General features: G+C 36.9%; 1 protein-coding gene across 2 annotated transcripts in view; it reads right to left on the reverse strand.

The window, feature by feature from the left end:
- Nucleotides 1-14,589, reverse strand: part of Smp_150780.1 (putative queuine tRNA-ribosyltransferase) — a gene marked incomplete at both ends in the record, with an annotated part of 22,110 nt that extends 7,521 nt beyond the window's left edge. Inside the window, 7 exons of one of the 2 annotated variants that reach the window (XM_018788766.1) lie at nucleotides 3,411-3,768; nucleotides 4,758-5,031; nucleotides 6,236-6,371; nucleotides 6,927-7,052; nucleotides 7,804-8,253; nucleotides 12,513-13,045; nucleotides 14,539-14,589. In XM_018788766.1, the coding sequence (XP_018654275.1) occupies nucleotides 3,411-3,768; nucleotides 4,758-5,031; nucleotides 6,236-6,371; nucleotides 6,927-7,052; nucleotides 7,804-8,253; nucleotides 12,513-13,028 (1,860 nt within the window). Of the gene's footprint in view, nucleotides 1-3,410; nucleotides 3,769-4,757; nucleotides 5,032-6,235; nucleotides 6,372-6,926; nucleotides 7,053-7,803; nucleotides 8,254-12,512; nucleotides 13,806-14,538 lie in introns of those variants that run through there. The other variant, XM_018788765.1, reaches the window with a different exon arrangement.
- Between the last annotated feature and the right edge of the window lie 9,447 nt (nucleotides 14,590-24,036).

A 24,036-nucleotide genomic window follows, 5' to 3' on the forward strand; every position in this document is an offset into this window, starting at 1 on the left:
GATGGCGTTTGGAGCGAGGGTACTGGGTTCGAGTCCCAGAGTGAACATCAACTCTGAGATGCAGGTACATACAACTGACGAGTCCCAAATAGGACGAAACGCGCGTCCTGGATTCCACTGCTAGCCACTATCCATCTCTGCTTACCATGTCATGAGATAGTCTTAGGAGAGCATGTGGTTCATACGGCCATGTCAAATATATAATTGATAGCGTCGGTAGCCAAATAAGTAGCAATAGTTACTACTCGGAGGTTGTAAAGACAACTGTTTCACTGAATATTAAGCAATTAGTGTGGTCGGATAGGGTTTATTAAAGTATATATATATACATATATATATATATCTTGTGGCTCCCGATATTACGTCTCTAAATGGAGCAGCAGAGACGAAAACACAGACGTCGCTTTTTTATCAAACAGCCGTTTAGAGTCCTCTAAAGGATCCTAGAAATTAAAATACTGTCCAGGAAAACCTTCTGAATTCAAAGCACACTCTTGAAAAGTTTTTAAACCTTCAACAACCAAAAACGACCATTCCCAAACTGTATATGATCCCTCGAATCATAAAGTTAACAAGACCTCATCAACAAAAGTTGATCGACTTAGTAATATCCTAGGCCATCATAACCCATAGGCAGTAGACAATCTTTTAGAATTATACGCCTTAAGCCAACTGAATAAACTATACGTGGTCTTCACACGTAAAGACCTACATAGCCCCAACCTAAGAAAACTTAGAGTCACCAGTTTGTCCCATGTAGTTTCAATCTACCCTTACGTTACGAAGGATCTGTAAAGTTTGATAACATTCCTCCTCAGTTTATTGATTATACTGATGAAGGGGTTTTAGGCTGTGCACTATTTTCTCTAGAGCCTCACAAACCCTTCATCATCCCTAACAGCTAAAAAGATTTGAAGAAAGGAATATTCCTTACCCACACAATAATTTCTTTTAGACAACAGTAATTCCAGATTTCCCTTGTACTCTAGACTGTTTAGACTGAAACCCAATAGATTAAACTTATGAATCAAACCAACATCTAGTCACTCCTAAGAAGCATAACATTAGCAAAGATTTTGACCGTTTTTCCACAACTTATAATTTTTTTCTGAACTTATTACTTATTAATGCGGGTTCACTTTTAAATAAGACATGTATCTCAAGGACCGCATCTCTGTTACCTGAACCATTGTTTTTGTTGTCACAGAATCATGAAATTTTTATTCAGTTACTGATTCAGAGGTAAACATTAAAAACTACCTATTATATCGCTCCAACAGGGAGGATAAACATGGATATCAATTATATGTCCTAGATTTTCTATCAACTAATGAAGTTGGATAAAATGTTCCCAGTAGTGTGATAGAATTAGTTTGAACCTTATTTAATACCTTGAGCATTAGTTTACCCCTCGTTTGTATATACAGAGCTCCGAACACTTAAACTAATGTCGAAGATCTTGTTAATGCATTTCTACATCCCTCTTTTCTAAAATTTTGGTGAGAGAGTCATTGCAAGAGAACTCAATTTTCCAGGAATAAATTGAACTACTGGCAGAGATCAGTAATGTGATGAGAAATTTTTCACGTTATACGTAAACTGTTCGTCGCAGCCCGTTTGTATCGAAATGAGACATAACAACACCCTTGGTCCAGTTTTCTATAGAGATAACACCCCGGTACCAAAAAAATTAATAAAATATTTTAAAGTAGTGACCAAATATCTTTTCGTGCTCTTCTCATTACTACCAACCTTTCTAATAACCTTCTAAATCTAATCCCTATATAAATTACTTTACAATCTACCATTATCTTTGAAATTGTTGAGGATGTGTAATCCTGAAATATAATCTATGAGGAAGGAGGCTAACATCAAATAAAGTAAATTTAGGGTGGATATAAGGGCAAGTTTCAACACATTTTCGTTGCGTTACTATATGCACCTTCAATATATTTTTACTATCATTGTGTTTAGCGACAATCATACAGTTTATGAATTTTTATCCTTGTAACTGATAAATAACCGATTAACTTCAATGCATTTTTTATTCTACTGGGGTCGTCACAAACAAAGTTTCCATTACAACACCGGACTTTTCTGTCTAGTTAGCGAGGCGGAGAAGAAAAAGAAAGTAGTTCCCTTCACTGTGTTGGAGTTATGGTTGTGAATATATTAGTGTAGAGCACGACTATGTCAGAAATACATTCACTGTCATCGCTTGCACAATACATCGATATTTTTCGCTCTTCTGGTACTGTCTTGAAAGAATTACATCAGCAATTACATCTCACTCCACTAGTGAAACTATAGGGACTTTAAATGTGTGAACAATGTTACGATTACGCACAATTATTAAACTTTCCTAGATGTTGACGTCTTATCTGTTGACGATATTACAGTCTTACGTCGTGAATCCCTTACGTTATTCTTAGCAAGCCCCAAACCTTGCCCTAATTGGGTCGTTTCGTTATTATAAGAGTATGTAAAGAACAGTTTATTAGTTTAAATGAAACAAATTATGGTCAGTATGTTACGGAGCAATCAAGTAGATGCATAACGATAGACATATGACGGTAAATTTCGGTGTTTTTCTATGCTTAGTTATTGTAGATGATACTAAGTACCCTATAAAGAAACTGGGATAGCTTTTCGCTGTAATATTCACTCGCAAACACGAAGCTCCAGTCCTCCTTATAAGAAAATACTTATTCCTAACCGATGTATCTTCAGTGACATCTACCATTTCAAAAAGCTTATGATGTTTTATCTGTGCCACTTCCTTTGCGTCCTTCTTACAAAGCTTATTAAAGACAAATCTTGCTTACAAGACTGATTACTTTTACGACGTATGACTCATAACAGTGTTGTTCTCCGAAATCCTATGACCTATGATGATGCATTTCATTTACACCATATGATTCACATTATTAAAATTTTTGTGAAAAATATCCAATGAAGACAATTTATAGATCACGTCTTTTTGAATAATCTACCTTAACCTTTTAATGTTGCATTTCTTTTGTATTAATCATATCCTGTTTGTATACTGTCACCTGGCATGCATTCTGAAATTATTTTCAGAATATACATAATATTATATTTCACAAAACTTCATAAATCCCTGTTGAACTACTTAGTACTTACCGTCAAAAACAACTACTTCCAAACATTCGTTTTCGTTTTGTTAACTTTCGCCCTCTATGTTGATGGGTTGGACAATTTAAACCAACATAGATTCCGAAAGATATTATGTGGACCAACTAATCATCAAAGCTTAGTGAATATTCTCTAACCGTGAATGGTCATTGAATCGAGTCTATAGTATCCAGAATATCATGTACAAAAAAAGTAGGACTTCAAAAGTAAAAGTCTGAAATAGTTAAGTACAAACTCTAAAATATATAACTAACCTGTTGACACATCAACTCGTGATCACTGAAAAACTTTTGTTTTTGAAAGCTTTTGCCACAAAATTTACATACAAATATTTTAGGTGAAGCATTCTTGTTAGATTCTATGTGATTTCCATGCGATAGCATACACTTCTCTAGTTGAAGAAGAAATAAGGCTGTTTTAGAAGAGTCACCACCACTGAAAGACGAATCTGTATTATGCAGCAAGGAAACAACATTAATAGTGTCATCATTCGCGGTTTTTTTGGACAAGGTAGATTTGAATACTGAAAGATTCATTAGGCTTGAATGTGTTTCAGACAAATGGGTATGGATATGTTTAAGACTTTTGCAAATTTTCACACAAAACGGGCACCTGTAATAATCCGGAAAAATAACGATATCATAATTGTTAGGAAACATATGAAATACTTCACTAAATTAATTTTATGTTAATCTTCATCTACGTGAAAAAGTGAATCCAACATTATGAGAACCACCTCAGTCGGAGTACTACTATGGAGCGTCAAAAGAACTTGGAATACGCAAGAACTCTAAACTTTCAGGTTATAAGTGAAAATTACATATCTTAAGAATCTCAGGTTGTCAGTTAACACTCGCCACTACAAATTAGTAAACTTACTTGTCGATCAAAAGAAACGCTATTCGATTACTGAATAGTAATTGTCTCATCAAACCTAGTTCTTAGTGATCATAGGACTTTAAAAATGTCTAAGGTGATGTTCATATTAAGTGATTCAGTACTGAACTCTGAAAAGCTCAGTGATGTTTTCGACATCAGTAGACAAAACAGTTCCAAATATCCAGAGGAGCATCAATTACCGTGATGTAAACACTATGGGTGGCTAAATTCAGTGTTCCTTGCCAAATGCTTCCAACCACTTACGAAGACATTTGTCGCCATGGATCGAGATCAGTGGTCGTCATTGATTTTAAAACGACTGTTTAATAGATTCAGAATTCTAGGGGAAATTGACATAACTTAACTCCTACACTCGTGACATAATTCTTATCAATACTATATTCAATGTCCAGTCAGCATTCCCAATAAACTTTAACAAATGGATCACAGGGATGATTAACCAGTACAGGATCAATTTTCCTAGTTTAAAGTAAAGACATTGCATACATGATACCAACCAGCTTTAAATATTGGATGCATCATGAAAAACAACCAGAAACAATTCAAAGGGTCATATTAGTAAAGCATTCAGGTGACAGAACACTTAAATCAGGTGCGCATGAATATAGCTATATTTCCATTCCATACTCATTCTAAGTTAGTGAAAAAAAAATTTGGAACTATAAAATCAGTTGTACAATAAATGTGAAATAATTTCTTACTTGAATCCAAATAATGAATCGTCTTTTTTGAATCTTTGTAAAGGAAGTAGACGGAATGTCGGATCCGAATAATTAGCAGTACTGTAGTATTCAGTTGACGACTTTGAACTTCGTTCTCCATCCTGTGCACTAGTAGACCTATGGTGCGAAATAACTTTACGATTCCTCTTCAATAATTTACTTTCCTTTTTTCTTGATCGAATATACAGCAGGGGACAACCGGAGTTAGATCCATTACGTCGAGGTAACAAGTGTCGAACAAGATGCAAGAAATCTGCATTTTTTTTAAAAAGTGAAAGTTATCTCGTTTATTAGTAACGTTTTCGAAGTTTTTATCAAAGAATGTTCAAAAACTATTTGTTTGACAATTTAAGAATCAGGAAATCAAATTATGTTTAGGTCTAGCAATCAGTCAGTATATCAATATACATACTGCTAGTGATTGACAGTACATACTGTCTTCATGTCTTCTGAATCTATTTAATAACCGATTCATAGTAAGTGGTATATTTTCACAATAAAAACTATTTAATATTATGGTAGGATAAAACAACACATTTTACAACGGTTTTCCAATGGTGCTGAACAATGATGTTTACATTTAATACAAACTCTCAGTTTGAATTTCTACTATATCATGAAATTTCGGTAAATTAAAAACGCCGTAAATTAAAATAACTTTAAATTGAAACAGCAAAACGTTTGTAACTCCAAGGTACAATACTGTTAACTATCAGACTATTAGTTTGTTGAATAAATAGTTATTAATTGATAACATGATTTAAGAAAAATTTACAATTTAAATAGTCATAACCTAAATTTACTTCAGAACATTCAAAAACGTTTTCATAAGTGCCTATCAAAATATTCATGGATATTGGTTTAGCACACGGATATTCGACACAAGAGTATGAAGTCATTTGGGATTGAAAAGAATATCATATCATAGTGTGACTCATTTAGCAAATACAGTTTTATATTACTCAGCTTTGATCCACACTGTTTGCGAGAGCTAGTGATGCTACCTGGACACGTGAAATGAGACAAGTAAACCAGGGTTTGAATCTGTGATCTACTCAGTGAAAGCTTCTTGCTTTAACCACGACGTTGCCTCTGCACTAATATAACACTCAACATTTCCTTAATCAACAAACGACTTTCTTAAAAATGATGCATATCACCAAAACCATTTCACGATTTCCTCAGAAAGAGGTACACTGTAACTCCATACAACATCTAACCTCTATCACAGTAACCTTATTGCTATGAATAGTGTAATATCGAGTTCACGGGTCAAGTACTACACTACCAATACGAAAATATCAGTAACTGACATACTTTTGTCAACCCTAACAAGAGGACCCCTGAAACTTTGGAGCGCAAGCCACTAACTACAGGAATGGTACATAACGAACGAAAAAAAACAAGCATAAGAACGAATATAATAAAATTCATCATAAGATTAAAATCAAAATTACCGTGAAATTTTTGGTCGCAAGTATGACATGCAAGTTTGTCACTCCTATTACCTCGATGTTTTTCTAGCAAATGATTTAATAGACCGTTTGGTGATGAAAAAGAGGAGTTACAATCAGAAAATACACATGCATAAACCTGAAAAATAAAAATCATTTGGAAATCCTACAGCGGTTGAATACGTCAATTACGTAACACCAATATGAATCTTGAGCATATAAATTTTATTATAACACTATCATATAACGAGTCAAATAAAAATCTCTGCAACTTGTCTATGAATAAGAGGTCCAGGTACTCAATATGTAAGGTAGGACAATGATAATATGGAGTCCAGATTCGGGAACATGAATTCGCCTTTTAAAGTTTGAACCTAAAGTTGACAGGATACTCATTAGACTAATACTTCATGGTCGAACCTGATATATAATTCGTCCACAGTCTTATTAATCCAAAACAATCAAATTTAAGATAACACATTATCAACAAATTTATGGACTAGTGTTGTAACATTACTAACAGAAGCGGGAACGAAAGAATAACGTTAACTAAGAATGACATTTTTCGGTCAAGAAAGGATTCAGTGTTGACGGTAAATTTGAAAAAACACTAACAACAAACAATTCCAAACTTACAACCTCGACAAGAGTACCTATATATATATATATATATGGTTGTCTAAATTGACATTACCTGCTTGTCTTTATGATGTACTATGTGAGCCCGAAGTTGTATGTATGTTTCAAATCGTTGATCACAAAATCGACAGATCCAAGTTTTGGGAGACACATGGCGACATGAAGTAGAGTTAGTTACTACCTATAGTAGATAGAAAACCAAAACCCACTAGTAAAGATTAGTTTATACTAAACCCTTAAATCATACATGTAAATGTAATGTCTTTAACAGATAAACTGTATCTGCGGTCGTCGCGAAATGCATTTAAAAAACCTACACATGTTCAAACATGCACAAATTCAAGTGCTTTAATGTTAATACACCCACTGTAATAAGCACATACCTGAACAAACCTAGCATAACGTGTACGGAATTATTATAAATTCGATTGGATAAGATACCCGATGTGTCTACCGTCATCTTAAAAAAAATATCAAATCAAGTTGAATCAGATGTTAACGAATGAGCTATTCACAATGATGTGGTGAGAATATGTTTACAAAACATCTCCCGAAATAATGAAGATAGCCAAGAAATTTATGAAGATCCCATAGTTGTTCACAATCTTTATAAAGAAACTATACACAAATTAGTCCATTTTGTTTTGCTCTCACTTCAGTTTTCTATTTACTCAGTTACCAATTAATCAAAAATAATTCGATAATTTTGAACAAAAGTACTTAAATTCACTGGTGGAAGTAACAAATGAGGATTTTGATCATCTGAGTAACAGTAAAATAGTCGAACTCCGCATAGATAAAACTAGAAAAGAGGCTATAAAGAAAAGTAAGGCAAATAACTTGCAAAATTCGAAAGTCTGATTACATCGATACCACCAAAGATCTTAGACAGAAAAACTAAATGCACAGTAATCCTACAAACCTACGCTTACTTCAGTGTTTTTTGGAACCATTTCGGAATCGTGGTGCCCATTGGATGCAGTAGTAGTTACAGACGATACTGGTGGCCAGGCTCTGTGACTTGAAAGATGTCGGCGAAGGTTAGAGGCTTGAGTGAATTGACGCCCACATAAAATACACTTGTAAGGTCTTTCACCGGTGTGAATACGCAAATGATCTACCAAGTGACTTGGACGTGTAAAACTCAAAGAACAATGAGTGCAAATCCATTTCGATTTTTTGGAGACTGTGTTATTATTCTCAGAAATGATAGGGGGAATCACAGGTACACACTTGGCTGGGACGTTTCCCACAGATGAATACTCTGTATTGTTAGGAAGTGATTCCGACTTCGTATTACTGCAAGGGTAAACCACAGCTGGTGTGTATACAGAGGAAACATTACGTGTTGATTGCTGATCTGTATCGGTCAAAAATGTTGCCTTAAAGTAAAAATCAAATCACAGAACCAAAATATTTTGAACTGTTTATCGTATATTGTAAAGCTTTTTCGAGAATATAATCAAGAAAGAACAGGGCGATAAAAATAAATAATTTGTTAGTTAGGGCGAGTCAAAGAAAAAGATTCAAATCCCACTTGTTATGAAAGCATTAGTATCTAAGTTATCCAAAAACTAACCTGTAGTTTACAAGATCACGGGAGCTATCTGTTCAGCCCTGTAGTGGAGTCCAATAAAGGTAAAAATCAAACATTTAGGCAGATCTTAGATGTAGTCAAGAAAACAGGAAGCAGTTCTTTTAGAATCTCTAACAACAGTCCTAGACATGCTTAACGCCTTTTATATGAATGCTAAAACCATAATGAAATTAATTTTTACAGGTAAGAACACCATGAAAATAATAATTAGGTTCCCGTGTGCGCTTGATAATATTAAAGACTGTTATTTAGTCGGTTATCAACTTTGATTTATTCACTCCGAAGAGGAGACTTACATCAAGTCACGAAACGTCAGAAATGCAAATTTCTACTCATTGAAATATCACAAAAAATGTAATTATAACTAGATTTCTACCCAATGTTCAATTTATTTAAACCTATTAAGTCCAACCTTGGTATTAGTACTTAAAAACTCATTAATAGCTTAAGCACTTGGTTTTCAATCACCGGATTGCAAGTAGAAGCGCGACTTCATATAATTTGACTCGTGCACTTATCACTAGATTATACTGAAAGTGCAGCTGTAGATAACCGTAATCTCAGTATAACTTTTACTCGATATCTACTGAGAACATTTGTTTACTTGGATGAGAAGGAAGGCTTCGTTTGGGGTAATTTATTCAAATTGAGAGGGTAAGGTGTGTACGTTGCTCATCAATACTATTGGTGCTAGGAGTATTGCTGAATGATGATTCTCCGAAATAACCGATGTCCAGTAAATTAGATAGGAATTTGTGATTAAAGACTTACTTATCTAACTGGTGATATGCTAATTTGGTGGCGGTGGTCTAATTTCCCTGCAGTAAGTCGCTATGGCGAAGAAACATAAACTGTGAATTCTACTAGCTCAATTGAAGCTTAGATGCTTTTTCAACTAAAGTGACCCGTTGCTGTTATTGGGGGTCTAAAAGCAGTTTGCCAATCATGCGATAAAGCGCTTAGAATAATCATAAACATTTATATTGAAGCATATGAAAAAAGGCTAACAGACTTGTCAATTTGCTTTACATTAGTCAGGAATTATGCTGACCGAAATTTCTTGTACTACCAATGGCTTCAGCATCGAATCCATTTAAGAAACTTGTGATGAGACTGAAATGTGTGTTGGAGTCACGTGGCTCATATGAGGTTTTATACAGAGTTTTTTTTGAAAATATGAAAGTCTGGCTAGACTATACTATCCTTCGATGTTACAGGCTTATCTACTGCACCAAGTTCACGAGATTTATTCCGTTATAAATGTATGCTTAAAAACAATAACAATGAAAAAACAAATTTCATTTCATTTTGACCAAGAACAGTTTTGATATTCAAACGCATGGGAAGTACTAAAATCTGTGAAAGACTGACATATATGGATCAAGCTGGTTTTTGTTTAGGACTAGCATCGATCGGTCTATTACCATTCTGTGGGTTGAGGTCCAATGTATCGTTTTTTATCACAGTCTTCACAATAATGCGATGAGCTTTTGTAATTCAAAATCTTCCCTATTATAATAATATTAGCACCTTTTGTGTTGTATTTTTGGTGCTCGATTGTACTGGATTTATGTGCATCAAATATATAAGAATAATTAAACTATCTATAGTCGAAACCAATCTGTAAGGACTTTATCTGATGACTACCGTAACGAATAGCCCACATCTACCTATCTGCTTCTTCTTTTTCTAACTCCTCTTACTCATCTTAGAGGATAGTCTGCTGATCAGGAATCGCTAAACAACTTTGTCCTGGGCTCTCCTTTCCAGTTGTTGCCAAGTACAATTCATTCTTCGGATGTCTGTCTACGATTTTCAGTCCAATGTATTTTTTCTTCCGTTTCCCTCTTTTCCTTTTGCCTTTAAAACTTCAAGTTGTGGTAGTTCCCCAAGCTTCAGTTCCGTATAATAGAACCGTCCTAACGTCTGTATTGCAAACTTTGTCTTTAGTGTTGGCTGACAATTGTTATGAGTTCTAGATATTCTTTAATTGTAGGAGTGCTGACCTTGCTTTACAAATCCGTGCTTTCACCCCTTCGTTGGATCTTCCTTGTTTATCAATGATGCTGCACAGGTATATAAAAGCCTCCACCTCTTCCGGAGTCTCTCCGTCAAGTGTGATGGGGTTGGTTTCTCCTGCGTTGTATTTGAGGATCTTGGTTTTCTCTTCTATATGTCGAGGCTGCTGCTACACTCTTTGTCTTCATTTGCACTTGTTGGTGTGTATGGGACAGATGACACAGGTCATCTGTGAAGTCCAAATCGTCTAGTTGCATCCAAGCTGCTCATTGTATTCCGTGCTTCCCCTCAGATGTGTGGGTTTTCAAAATCCAGTCAAACACCAGAAGAGAGAGAGAGAAAGTAAGCAGTCTTGTCTGACTCCGGCCCTCACTTGGAATGCGTCTGTCAGCTGCCCTCCATACACGACTTTGCAGTGTAGTCCATTTTAAGAGTTCCGTATGATGATGACGGTCTTCTCAGGTGCTCCATAATGTCGATGATTCAACACGTTTCTCCTATTCACACTATCAAAATGCTTTCTCATAGTCAAGGAGGTTGATGTACAGTGATGAGTTTCATTCAATGAATCGCTCAGCAATAATCCGTATAGTCGCAATTTGGTTGGAGTAAGATCAATCCTTACTTCTATGATTGGCGTGCTCATAGCACTGGATGAACTTTATTGTGGCAACTGCCCTTGTTTTCTATGGTGCTTTGATGATCCTGGATTCATGAAGTTCCCAACCTACAGGCGATCTTTGTGCATCTTTGAAGAGCATCGGTGCAAATACATGTGTTTGCGAAGCATTTCCTTCATGACTAGAGTACAACAGCACCTCGCTGGATGCGAGTTTTTTCTGTCCAGATTGCATCCAATGGGTTCCTCTCATTCCAGGTACTGGCAGATTATACTTTATCACTTTCGCAGCTATTTATATGGGGTTTCAGGTCTCCCAAATTTTCCAGACATTCTATGTATCTATGTTGATTGTTGCTTCGGTTGTCAGAAAGGGCATCATGATGCACCATAACTTCCCTGAAGAAAGACTCTTTGATCCTTATGGCAGAGTATAAATAGTTAAAATGATTTTTTGTGGTTAATGTTTCTCAGAAAGGTTTTTTTCAACGGGATGGCATTCTTAATGCCCTTCTCCTTTATCCGGGTTTGAACCAGAAGTAAGAAGATTTCAAGAGTTCCACCTATCTACACTAAACTCAAACTAGTAAACATAACTCACTAAAATCGCCTATTTCCTCTTCTATGTCAATATACACTTACTTTGATGAAACGCAGGTTATTGTCTAAATTCCGCTTGTTGACTGATACTGATACTTGGTGACTGATACTTATTCCAATTTACTTTTGTTCAAATCCACTGTTCATTGCAAAGTTATATACTTGTTAAATAAAATAACACAAAAATTTACTGCGTCCCAAACTTTATCTCGATACTTCTGTCCTAATCGAGGACATCATGGCATAGTAATTACGACGCCAATTTACATTTAAATGTTTTTGTCACACCTCAATGCTCATTGAGCTAGTTCTTTAAGTTTATTCAGAACACTTACATCAAACTAGATACAGAAAAATCTTAAGACTTCTTGCTTAAAGAAAATATGAGGACGATCAAAACAACACATAGATAGGTTCCAAGTAGGTGTGCCAGGAAAGTACCATCCATCACTGGACCAGCAGGAAATAGACTCAAAATCCGCACCACCTAATTTGATTGGGATGAGATTTAGAGATACTACTTGACTGCTCAGCGTGTGGCTTAAACGCCAGTGCACAAACCTGTAATTGGTAAATGTTACGCAACTTCCCAGAAATATAACAATGCCATGGATGGCCAGTTTATACCAAAAAAAAATAAGTAAAACAGCTAAATGCTGTTATCCCGACATGAACGTTTTCTATTGACAAATTCTCGGTCCCCGAATTCTCCGCTAATCTACAATCAATAGCAAGACAATGCAGTATTTTACCTTTAATTAGTAGTCACTTTAAACAATGAAACAGTTGATCTCAAGAAAACTTACCGAAGGCAATTCAAATGCATGTGTACACTGGACTGAGTTATTGGATTGAAAACTATTTGCATTTGTTTCATATGCTGTACAGAAAGGAACGTGTACCGTAGCATCCGGATAGCTGTTTGACTGTTTTAAACGAGAATCACAGTTTTGATTAGGAATTAAATATGTGGAAACATAAGCATTATCTTGTGTGACCGAGTCTGGAAAGCCGGAGATGAATATACTTTCACTGTAGCAATCATGTTGTTCACTTTCGTAACTGTTTGGATCCCAATCTGGATAAACTACGGCGCTACTAAATCCTTCGGAAAAGGAATTATAATAAGATGGTTTAGAATGGTCGTAAGAATTATAATTATGACCATCTGTGGGAAAGAAATCACAGACTGGATATTCAAAAGTCTGGTCAAGTAATTCATTGGAGCTTGAAGGGCCTTGGTATACGGTAAAACCATTAACGTAATTCTCTCCACTGGCTTCACGTGGTTCCATCGTATGAATACATAGAGATGAGTTCATGGAAAAATTTGGAACACCTTTGAAGTAGTGAGAATTATAGAAACAACTTTCACTAGAGTTAGGCCACGGTATTATGTTGTCTTTCGATTCACTGGTGAAACCACTTACGCGAACTAAATCTGAAGTTACTTCCAACTCTGATGAGAAAGTTTGGACTGTGCTATCAACACACATGTGGATCTGCTCAGAACGTCCATTATTAGAAGTAATGCTTTCGTCCTGGAGACTGTAAAATGGTTGTGAGGCTCCAGAGATTTCTGAATGAGGTGGAAGGGTAACATAGAAATGACTTTCTAAAGTACTATCTGCCTTATAATTCGGGTGTACATCAGACATGAGATTTGTATCCTGAGGAAGTTCCGTCATAACATCAAGAGGCGCATGTACAGCTTCCTCAGCTAGCCACATCAAATTCTGAGAAACAATATCTCCATAACTATCGGTGTTTGTCTGATTTGTATAACGACACAGTGTACTAGGGAAAGTTGCTGGTACGTAAACTTCAGTATGCAACGAGTATTCTGGAGCTGTTTGGAAGTCGTCTGATAAATTGCTTGCACATGTTTCGGTTTCGGAAACCTCAAAAGTGACGAAAGAATTACCAACGGCTTCTGCATTAGAGGTGCGGTTACTTGTACCTTCATGGTCAAATGTACCAAGTGAGTCTAATACATTAGGACAATTAAGTTCTGACAGGGAATTTGGAGCTGAATCTGTGTAAACAGTTAAAAGTTTGTGTTGGGAATTGACACAAAATGTAGAATCAGAAATGGGCATTTGAAATCGTTAAAAGAGCTAGTTGTATAATATTTGCTACATGTATGTAGTGGTCCTAAATGTTAAAAAAGAGACATTATGAGATGTTAATGAACCTCTTTCTTTTTAAACATTTATCTGCGTAATATGTAATGGAGACGAAATTATCAGAAAACAAACACAAATGTTTAATGCCAAATTCCAATGCATCTCCACACTAGGTTCTAATTTGTACTAAAAAAGACAATAAAGAAACCTTCATTTGCTTACAACAAAAAAGTTAGGGATTGAGCAAATACTTCGCAGTCATAGACCCATCAATCTGAAGGCTCCACAGAACCACTACGAACAATCGTTACGGAGATTAAACAACATTTATTATCATTCAATTAGCTTCTAAAACCTTGAAACAGATATCCGTTTGAAAACTAAATCTATCATGCTCAAGTTAACTGACGACAATATCAGGTTCAGAAACATACATGTACTTACCAACATTAAACAGGCGTTACCCTATTCGGTCAATTGCCTGTAGTCATTGTCGCCTAAAAATAACTTCCTAACACCTCAATACAAGCGGATATTCGGATTGTGAATCAATATAAAAATCATGGTATGGTGTCAAAACCCTGAATCCAGATGAAAGCTACCAGATATGATAGCTGAGAAGGTTCATTGTCTAACATCAATGAATATTCGCTACATTGCCCTCACATTTTAGCATCACTGATATTAATCACTTAACATAACGTACTTTGACACCTCAGTGTTCTGTGTCATAACCTCAACTCAGCTTAGCAGCAGTCCAAGGTCGTCCACATGTTTGAGTACCAGCCTTGAATGACAACACTGAGCCAAGACTACCCGACCTCGAATTGACATTTGATCATAACATGATAAGTGGGTCGTAGTCTTAAGGTTGTGCCTCAATGTTACCCCAAGATCATTGCAAGATCGAACCACGAGAACTTACTCTTCCCCTATACTGCACCGATTTAACTTTTTCTCCCTAATGTCCACTTAGATACACTTAGCCGCGTTGATAGGCATAAGCCATTTTTTAGACCAGCTAATCAAAACATCTGAGTTCACCTGAAGTGCACATGCATCTACGTCTCCTGCAATTCCTCGCCAAATATTTACACATCAGTGTAAAATAGAGTCCGGGAGCCCATTTACGTACAGCTTAGAAAGTAAAAGGCTAACGACAGAATTTTTCCGTACTCCACTAAGTACTGGTTTCTAGGAGGAACAATAGGGTTTTGTCACTAATTTCTGTCTACAACCTACTAAGAAATCCAGTTTAAGGGTTGTCAGGCAATTACTATATTTTCCAGCTTCATATGGAGTCTATTAATCGGCACCACATCAAATGCTTTGCTGACGTTTATATAAACAACATTCACTGATTTTCCACCATTTAGAGACTGTCTATCTCTCTCTTGATATAAGGGGGTTTGTTGCGCAGTGTAAAACTTTAATGAAACCATCTTGTTCTTTGTTTAGCAAATTATTAGTTTCCATGAATGTCATTATGACCTCCTTCATTCTTCTTTCCAATATTTTAACAACACTGGTAAAGTTGATAGGTTCGCGGTTTGTTAGAAGTTGTCTTGATCCTGCTTTGTGAATTGAAGTGAAAAAGGAGTAATTCTAGTCCATAGGTAACCCATCTGTGCCAAATGACATGTAGCGGTAAATAAATTCCCCAAGTCAATAGTTCTGCATGCCTTCGATATTGGTGCTGACCTCGTTAGTTCTACTGGACACATCTAGATGGAGGCGTGCGGTCACGCATCCTCATCAGATCACCAGTGGGTGCGCCGTGCTTTGCATCCCTTGCAACTGCTGGCCAGCTTACATCAAACGCTTACCGATATATCGACAGTCTATCAAATATGTCTTCGAACCTCTTCACTTCTGGTTTGACTGTGTTGACATATTCTTATTGTGATGGTGTTACGCGTAAAGTTGTTGTCAGATTCCAAATACCTGTGACATCCTAAGAGAGGGAATATCGTAGTCAGTGAGGCAGTAATGTACTATGTAATGTCCAGATTTTTGCGTGTACTTTGTCCTGTCCCGTTGATTTTTCGTGTCTAAATTGCTAAGGGCCTTTAGTATGTCGTCTCGATCAAGGTCCATGGAAATCAGATGATTTTGTCAGTTAGCACCTGTATCCAGTTCTTCGTCTGAAAGGAGCTTCTGAGTAAGAAACTCCATGAGTCCTCCATGACCTCTGATTTATGCTGATATTTTTCTATCATTCTAGATGCCTTCCCTTCCATAATAAGATTGGGAATTCAATAGTATGTTATTTTTACGTAATTTATGTATGACAAGTCTCCTCAGTTGCTTGAATACGGATTGTGCCAAATGTCCTTCAAATTTTTGCAGACCTCTTCGGGTTGTGTTTATACACGTACTTTGAGTCGACTTGTAGCGTTTCATCTTATGTGCTGTACCAAAGATCATGACAGCATTGTAACACTTTTTCTTTAGTCTTAGTAAACGTCCAATCTCTCAGTCTATCCATGGGTGGCGATGGTTATTCTTTTTTTAACTGTACGAAGTGTAAATGGTCGGCCACTTGACTGTGCAACTGTAGAAAATGAGCCCATGCCTCTCCTCCTGGTGCTCCGAAGTCAATTTTCCAGTTTTCATTTGAGGCTGCAGGGTTGATCGTCTTCATGCCTACCTTACATATGTTAGAAAGGATTGTGTAACTTCTTGACAAACCATATCGGCCATGAACTTGAGTAAGTTGATAGCATGATCACTTATCTCTATGGGCGGGAGGAACTTTATTTCGTTAACATCATCACCGTATGTGAAGAACAAGTCCGAAATGGACAAATTTTGTAGGTCATATATGGCAGGATCTCGAATGTACCGAAATAAAGCTAGGGCGATTTCGGTTCCTAACAGTTCGTAACTAAACGATGGTTTTAGTGGCCTCACTTCTATGTTTTCCTAGTTTATAGAAGGCGTATTAAAGTCGCCTACCACGAGATCTTTATACCTCTTTCATCAAGATTTAAGTTGATGTGGGAGGAAGTCATCGACTGCATATCCTGAAATGAGATATACTACAACTTATACAATATCTTGTCATTTGATCTTCAGTGTATAGAGCACCACTTCACATGTCCTTTGGTCTTGTGTCCCTGTCTCAACAACTAGTATGGCTAAGGTGCTTTCCTTGTACAGGAATAATCTCACCACCCATATGATCAAGTCCCTCAGCCCTGAGAAGTGAGAAACCAAGCGACTGAACTTCACTATCATGCACTTCTGACGTTACTCAATTTTTCTGAGACGAAGATGATATCAGGGTTTTGTGCTCACTACGCTTCTGAGCTCGGTCACTTTATTTGTTAGACCTCGAGCGTCTGTACAGTATGCTTATAATCTGGTACAATACTTTCCCGCACCACTTCGGGTGCTTTATGGATCTTTTTACCTCAAACCTTACAATCCCCACGAACATATATATAGGAAAAGGTAACTGTTAAGAGGTGGCTTATCTGCATAATTTCGTAATCCTCGTCTTTTTATTCTGTAAAGCTTAAGAATGGTGACTTACTACTGCTCATTAAGTGCTTAGGATGACCCAGATCGTGTTCTAACCAAACCTTTAGTTCGTTCCCTCAAAATCTTCTTAAATTATAAAAAAGGATTGGCTTTTCCTAGAGATTCGTTTTGACAAGCTTCAAGATTTGGTTTTTTAAACGCTTCTAATCCATGCAGTCAGATTTGGCAGCAGTTGTACAGATCTCGCTTTCTTTCTCCATTTTCTAGGTGCCACTGTAAGCCAGTCACTGACTCGATTTCGCTTCTTGATTTAGTCTTCTAAAACGTCCAGGCCTTGCTCCTTCGTAACCCGTATTACTTTGATTCGTGTATGTGTATGTGGTTCTGCAACGAAAATGGCCAACTTACATCCATAGGAGTCTCCTGTAATTCGCCTCCTTTTTTTTCTTACATCTGCATGTTTGACATCTACGTTATAAGGACCCAGCTTGATCGTTCTGCCCAAATCTAAGGATGGACTCACGATAACGTTCTTCGCTTCATCAAGATCTGATAGCTGCTAATTTGCCCCTGGTTGTTTATTTTAGGACTCCGTCTAGCAGCTCAGTCACCCCAAGAATAAGCAAAGACCTTATTGAGCAACATGCTTCACACAGCCATGATAACTGTTTTCAACACTTCTTATATGCATCCGGTGTGAGTTTGGTGCACAATTTGTGATATTAACCACTGCAGTAGCCATATTGCATTCTATCTTCAGCCGTAAAAAAGCATGTGGATCTACTACAACGATGTTTTGTCCAAGCCATCAAATTTGCTAAGTGATCTCACCAAGAGAAGGACAAAAAATCCCATCAAGCGCTGAAAAAACAGACGGATACAGGGAAACTGATTTATAGAATACGTACTCCAAAAGCTCTGTGGGTAGTAAACACGGAACACACAAGACTGAAATTTCCATGTTACAGCAACTGAAAAATCAACATAAACAGGTATAACAGGAGCTTCCTCACCTTAGAATACAATCAAACTAAAAGAGGTAATCGACAAGGGATAATACCACCGCTCATTTGGGGTAAAAAGTAACAACTGGTAGGAAATGATCTCTTCTCGATTGGTTTTTATCATGACTCCACACTCTACTTTCGAAGAACGGTAAGTTTCATCCGTTTTTAAATTTTTTATAGTTGGAAGTATAGTAGCCACTCAGTAGTATCAAGAATGTTACACTATGTTTGCTATTTCATGCTCATGTTTTTTAACTGTGGTAGTATCGAGTTGCGGTTGAATATGATCACTACTACAGGAAAACGGCTTGCCAGTTGCTAGGTTAGACCTCTCGGAAGGCCAAATATCAGAAGGCAGTTGGGGATTGTATTAAGATGTATTTGTTGGCGATCTCGTAGTATCGAAATAATACCGAGTTTGTGCCAAAGTTTACAGGCGACATTACGGATATACGAGAGTTCATGCAAGGTCACAAACAGCGGAAAAATGTGTTTTTCGGTACACTTAAACAAACATGTACTGTAAAACAATCACTGGTACAGTTGGTCATAATAATAATTATTCCCAATATGCCAGTCGCTCTCTTCATAAAAGTAGGTCACTACATAAGCATAAATTGACCATGTTATTCTGTCAAGATAACCTATTTCAAACAAGTGCACGCTTTGATGATAAAACCAAAAGACTAATAGGTGATATAAAAAATGAAAGATCAATGATGAAAAGGTATCTTAATAATGACAAAGCTATTTGATAACAGATAAACAACTTTCTACTCATTGCTGAGACCGATTTCTTTTACTTTCAATCCACGACTCCTTGTTCTCTGTCCTAATAACTTATTTGTAAACCTTTCCGCCGCTGTTCATTGTAATGAAACTAGCTGCCTAGAGTTTTACATGCTGACTAAACACCGTGTGTGTTCCTTTTCAAACAGCTGGACGTTGTCAGTCACTTATATTTCCTTGTTCTACTGCTCATCCTTCTCTCTTACCCTTATTTCAGCAATTCCGTATTACATAGCTTTGGAGTTCCTACCCAGAACTTAGACTTTATACTCAACGTATGAACTTTGAAGGTACACAGCTTATTGCCATTTCCTTTTTTCACTAATTTATCATAACTAAGAGCCTTTCGAACACCCATTTCATAGGTGCCTGATATATTTCCATTGACTTTCGCTTGTGAAGAATAGCAGATTTATCAATAAAATCTCATTAATAACTCTAATGTGATGGTAATTTATCTGGAAGTCCTGATCGTACATTACTGTTCATGTCCATAAACACAGTATATTCCTGAGTTGACAGAAATAAACCATTATTATAACTACCACACCCCGTTTCAGTTTAATCAGAAATTGTGCTATTCTGGATCGTTGTAGTATTAGAACAATTGATGGTAGTCCTAGCATCAGTATAATCCAGTCACGGAAAAGTTTGATAAAGTCTAAGTAAAGTACAATGAAAATTTTAAATCATCGCAGTCTTCGTCGGCTCTTTAATCTCCAACCGTCCAGAAAAAATAAAAGAAGGGAATTGTCAATGCATGTCGAAATTCACTCGTAAGTGTGTAAGGACGCAAAACGGATGGAAAAAGTAAAAGGAACTGCTGTGCATGACTTTTTTAACAGGTAATTGTGTAAAAGCTATTTTCTCACGATCATTTCTTCGGGAATAAAATATGTACACATACATTAGATTGGAAAATTTTTCGGCTTTTTTGACATAATGACCCAAAAAAATGATATGAAACAATATGTTGTGTTGTATCCTAAGTGCGGTTATCGTCTAAATGTTCCGGAAACCTTGCCCTTCTTCCAGAGCACGTTGCTAAAGGCCAGTTATCAGGTGCCATCGACGTTTCTTTGTAACTGTAGATTATCGGGTAGGGTATCGTACTTGTGAGGCTTGCGTCTTTCCATTATACCGTAGAAAAATTAACGTTGTAAGGGTTTCCTTCCAAATATGTGGCTTTAAAACGGTCAATCCTGACGTTATCGTTAGGCCCGTCTTTATCGACGATATAGCGCTTGAGCATACATTGAACGACTTTGAAGATTTCTTCGTAGGCCATGTCAAGTGGTTGTCGTAACGAGTCACGACGTATAAAAATGAGTGAGTGTGAAGGACGTTTGTGATGTCGTATAGTGTTGTTCGGGGCTTTTCTTTGATGATAAGACCACGACTTTGAGGGTCCTGGCGATCTGCAGAATCCAGTCGGCAGATGCAGCCATTTCTCCCACAGTGGTGCTTTGAAATGAGGCAAAGACCATCTGAACCTGTTGAGATGTTTCGATAGGCTCCCATCGAAGGTTCGTTGACCAGTGACCTTCCACATTCATGGCAGCATTTCTGTTGCTGAGCCGTGTTTTAGCTTAATGCTGTGGAAGAGTCGGTCTAACATTTGTCGGTCAGTTAGGCCTCCATATCTAAGGATAACATCCTTTTTAAAGTTTCGTAAGGTTCCGAAACATCACCAGTAAACATACTAGGTGTGACGTACCAGTTAAAACCGTGCATTGGTGATTTCATGACTGTGAAGAATTGTGAACGGAAGTCGGTCAAGACGTGCACGTGGAAGACAGCTTTTGAGTAGCAGAAACAAGCTTCTATACTTTTTAGCCAGAAGGGCATTAGACGAAGTCAGGGAGATGAACTTGTCGTTACTTAGATATAGCTTAAAAAGCGTTCTGGAAAGTAGATTGCTGCGAAATTCTTGGAAGCCTAAGCAGTAGTAACTATATTTCGCTTATTTATCGAGGACAACTTATTCACTTGAGTAGCATTGTATAAGCCGTTAACGATGTGATAACACCAATAAATACGGCTGCGCGAAACATTCCTAGGCAGTGTTTGTAGGTATTTCTGTCTGATCAGTACGCATAATTACTGCGATTTCTGCTCTCCAAACATTTGGTCTCGGATGGACAAACAACATCCTTGGGGTTCGAACGAATCGTCAATAAAATTATTGGACTAGAGCTTCTGCGTAGGGGTGTTGTGTAATCCAGATTACAACTGCTACAGACGTTATGTTAGATAATAATTTATGTAACAGTTATTTTGTGCATGATCAAAATTTTCGAAGGCATATACCTCGAAAGCCTCTAAGCTTCAGGTGTTTGTTGCCGTTCTGTGGTTTCATTTTTAAATAATTCACTGATTCTTGTCATTAAATATGACTGAAGGAAATGGTAGATTTTTATGGACATAGACCTCGGATTGTTTTATTCTGAGTAAAACTTCTCATATTAAGCCTCGAACACCCAGAAAAATAATGGGGTTATTTTTACAAAATCTGGACTCTTATTTGGTCCGCTTAAGATTGTGAAGGCAAATTCCGTCAAGCATAAGATTAATATCTTGTTTTGGCATCTAACTCATAGTATACCATGGTCAAATTTCGTTTAATACTTTGCTCTTCCCAAACGTACCGAAAGCGATTGACGATTTATAATGGTAGGTCCCCTTTCAGAGTTGCATGTGGCATCTGAATTACAATAAAATTTGGTGATGGAGCAATTAAGCACAAGTGAGACACAACAACAATAACTGAAGGAGTCTGAATTCGCAACCAATAGAGGTATGTGGAAAAATAGAATTAATCGTTAATCAACTACTTAGTCTTTAATTTCAGTGACGATTCATCTGTAGAACGTATTGTTTTTTTATGGCAACTAAGTAATTATTCTCATGTAATTTTTGCTTTTCGTTTTTTGTTCTTTTCTAAACTTGGGTCGATTGGTGAGTACTTTAACATGTGAAGCTAATAAATGCAGCTGCATTGCAAAACTTTCAGAGAAGGTTATTTATGTGTTAAGTGGTAAGCGTAGTATGTTAAAGACATTTACTGTTGCTCGTGCCCTGAGTAGAAAGTTGTTCGTCCGAAGGTGACTCTTACTTTTAATCCTATTTCACATTCCGTTTGTAGGTGTCCTATGTGGATTATCTATGTGGACAGTTGATCTGTTTTTGTTGGATGGGAATGGTGTAACATTTTAGCTTACGTTGATGTCGCAAGTGAAGCCAAACGTTTTCTACTTAACTCGACCTACTCCTTCTTGATAACTAAGTGAATGGTCTTTTTTGGTGACTACACAAAACAAATACAGTCTGACTGGGATATGTTTTGGTAAGCAAATAGTAGAAAGTATGTAATGGCACTACTACTGTGTTGAACAGTCCTTTGAGTACTGTTGATCAGTCTGCTTTGGTTGCTCTTGATCTTTATGAGGTCCTGCAAACCATTTAACGTTGAATGATTTACCAACATACAAATAGTCCAGTTTGATGGATGATTCGGTTAGAGCTCAGTTACATTTCATTGGCCCCTCAAGTTATATGTCGTGCGGTAATAACTGAGAATGTCTGAAAAGTTAACCTTTACTATATATTTTCGTGCTCTCTTACTTAATTTTTCAAAATTCATCTATCTGCAAAAAGTGGCTGTTAATCGCATGTACCAAAAAACTGGAGAGCACCGCCATTTACACGTGTAGCTGTAAATAATTCCCCAAAATCAATAGCTAAGTGTTCGAGATTGGATGCTGACCACGCTGTTTAAGTGGACTTGTTTAACTGAAGGCTATCGGTCATGCATCCGTACCAGACCGCGTTTCGACTCAGCGTGAGACACTGCTCCTACGTTCACTAGCCAGCTTAGAATAAACGCTTCGCGATATATTGATAACGTATCAAATATATCTTTCCTACCTTTTCTCGTCTGACTTCTGATTTCCATTGGTCGGGGAAAAGCTTCGCATATAGAAGGTGCTACTGGTAGCAGTCGTAAAATCAGAATACTAATCGTATCTTCACATGTATGTCATAAACGTCTAGAAATGTATTGACCACCTATCAGGGTGAAGTGCTTAAGTGCTGAAAATTTGAAAAGACTCGAAGTTTTCGTAGTGTAAATTCGTTATTGCACTAACGATAGCATTAGACTATTGCATTCCGTTTAGGTGGGATAAAAAGGTGATATACCAAATTAGTAGCTAAGTTGGTGGATATTCATTTATAAAATCGGTAAGCGATACGCGAAAATAAATACACAAATATGATTCAGATTGTACTTCTTAACTGCCAGGTGTCGTTTGTTTGAGTGGTTACTAGGTTCACAATCATATCCTGTGAATAGTGGTTCCACAATAGAGCATATAATGTAGGTAGTCTACCACATATGATCCACCAATGAGGAAAAATTTGACTTGCAAATGCAGACGAAAATTATGTCAGTGATCTTTCATCGTGACAGCTGATTGAACAAGGACAAATAGTGGTCAGGTAGAGAGTGTGTCAGAAAAGTTCAAAGTTGAACGAAACTCCATTTTTTTCGTTTAATAACTATGTATTCATGACATAAGTTTATGTTGTTTGTTTAATTTTTATTGTTATACTGTCCGAATATATCGCAAATGTAACGAAAAGTTAGCGTCAAATTTGAACTAACAAGTTCACCTTATGTGCCTCAACTATCTCCTCAATAAAGATATCCCCCCAAATTAGCTAATAACAGTAGGAACAAAAGAATTTTACTCAGATTTCCCACCTCTTTTTTCCCCTTTTCATTAGATGAAGGATGGATCTTCGTATCCTTTTAATCTCCACCCAAACTTTCTATTTTTAAGAAAGTTTTGACCGTTTTCGGAAAGTGGCACCCAAATTTCCTTGAATATGGGAAAATTGTTCAAAATCTTGGGGTTTTC

This window comes from Schistosoma mansoni, chromosome W (genome assembly GCF_000237925.1).
Source record: "Schistosoma mansoni strain Puerto Rico chromosome W, complete genome".
Classification (NCBI taxonomy): domain Eukaryota; kingdom Metazoa; phylum Platyhelminthes; class Trematoda; order Strigeidida; family Schistosomatidae; genus Schistosoma; species Schistosoma mansoni.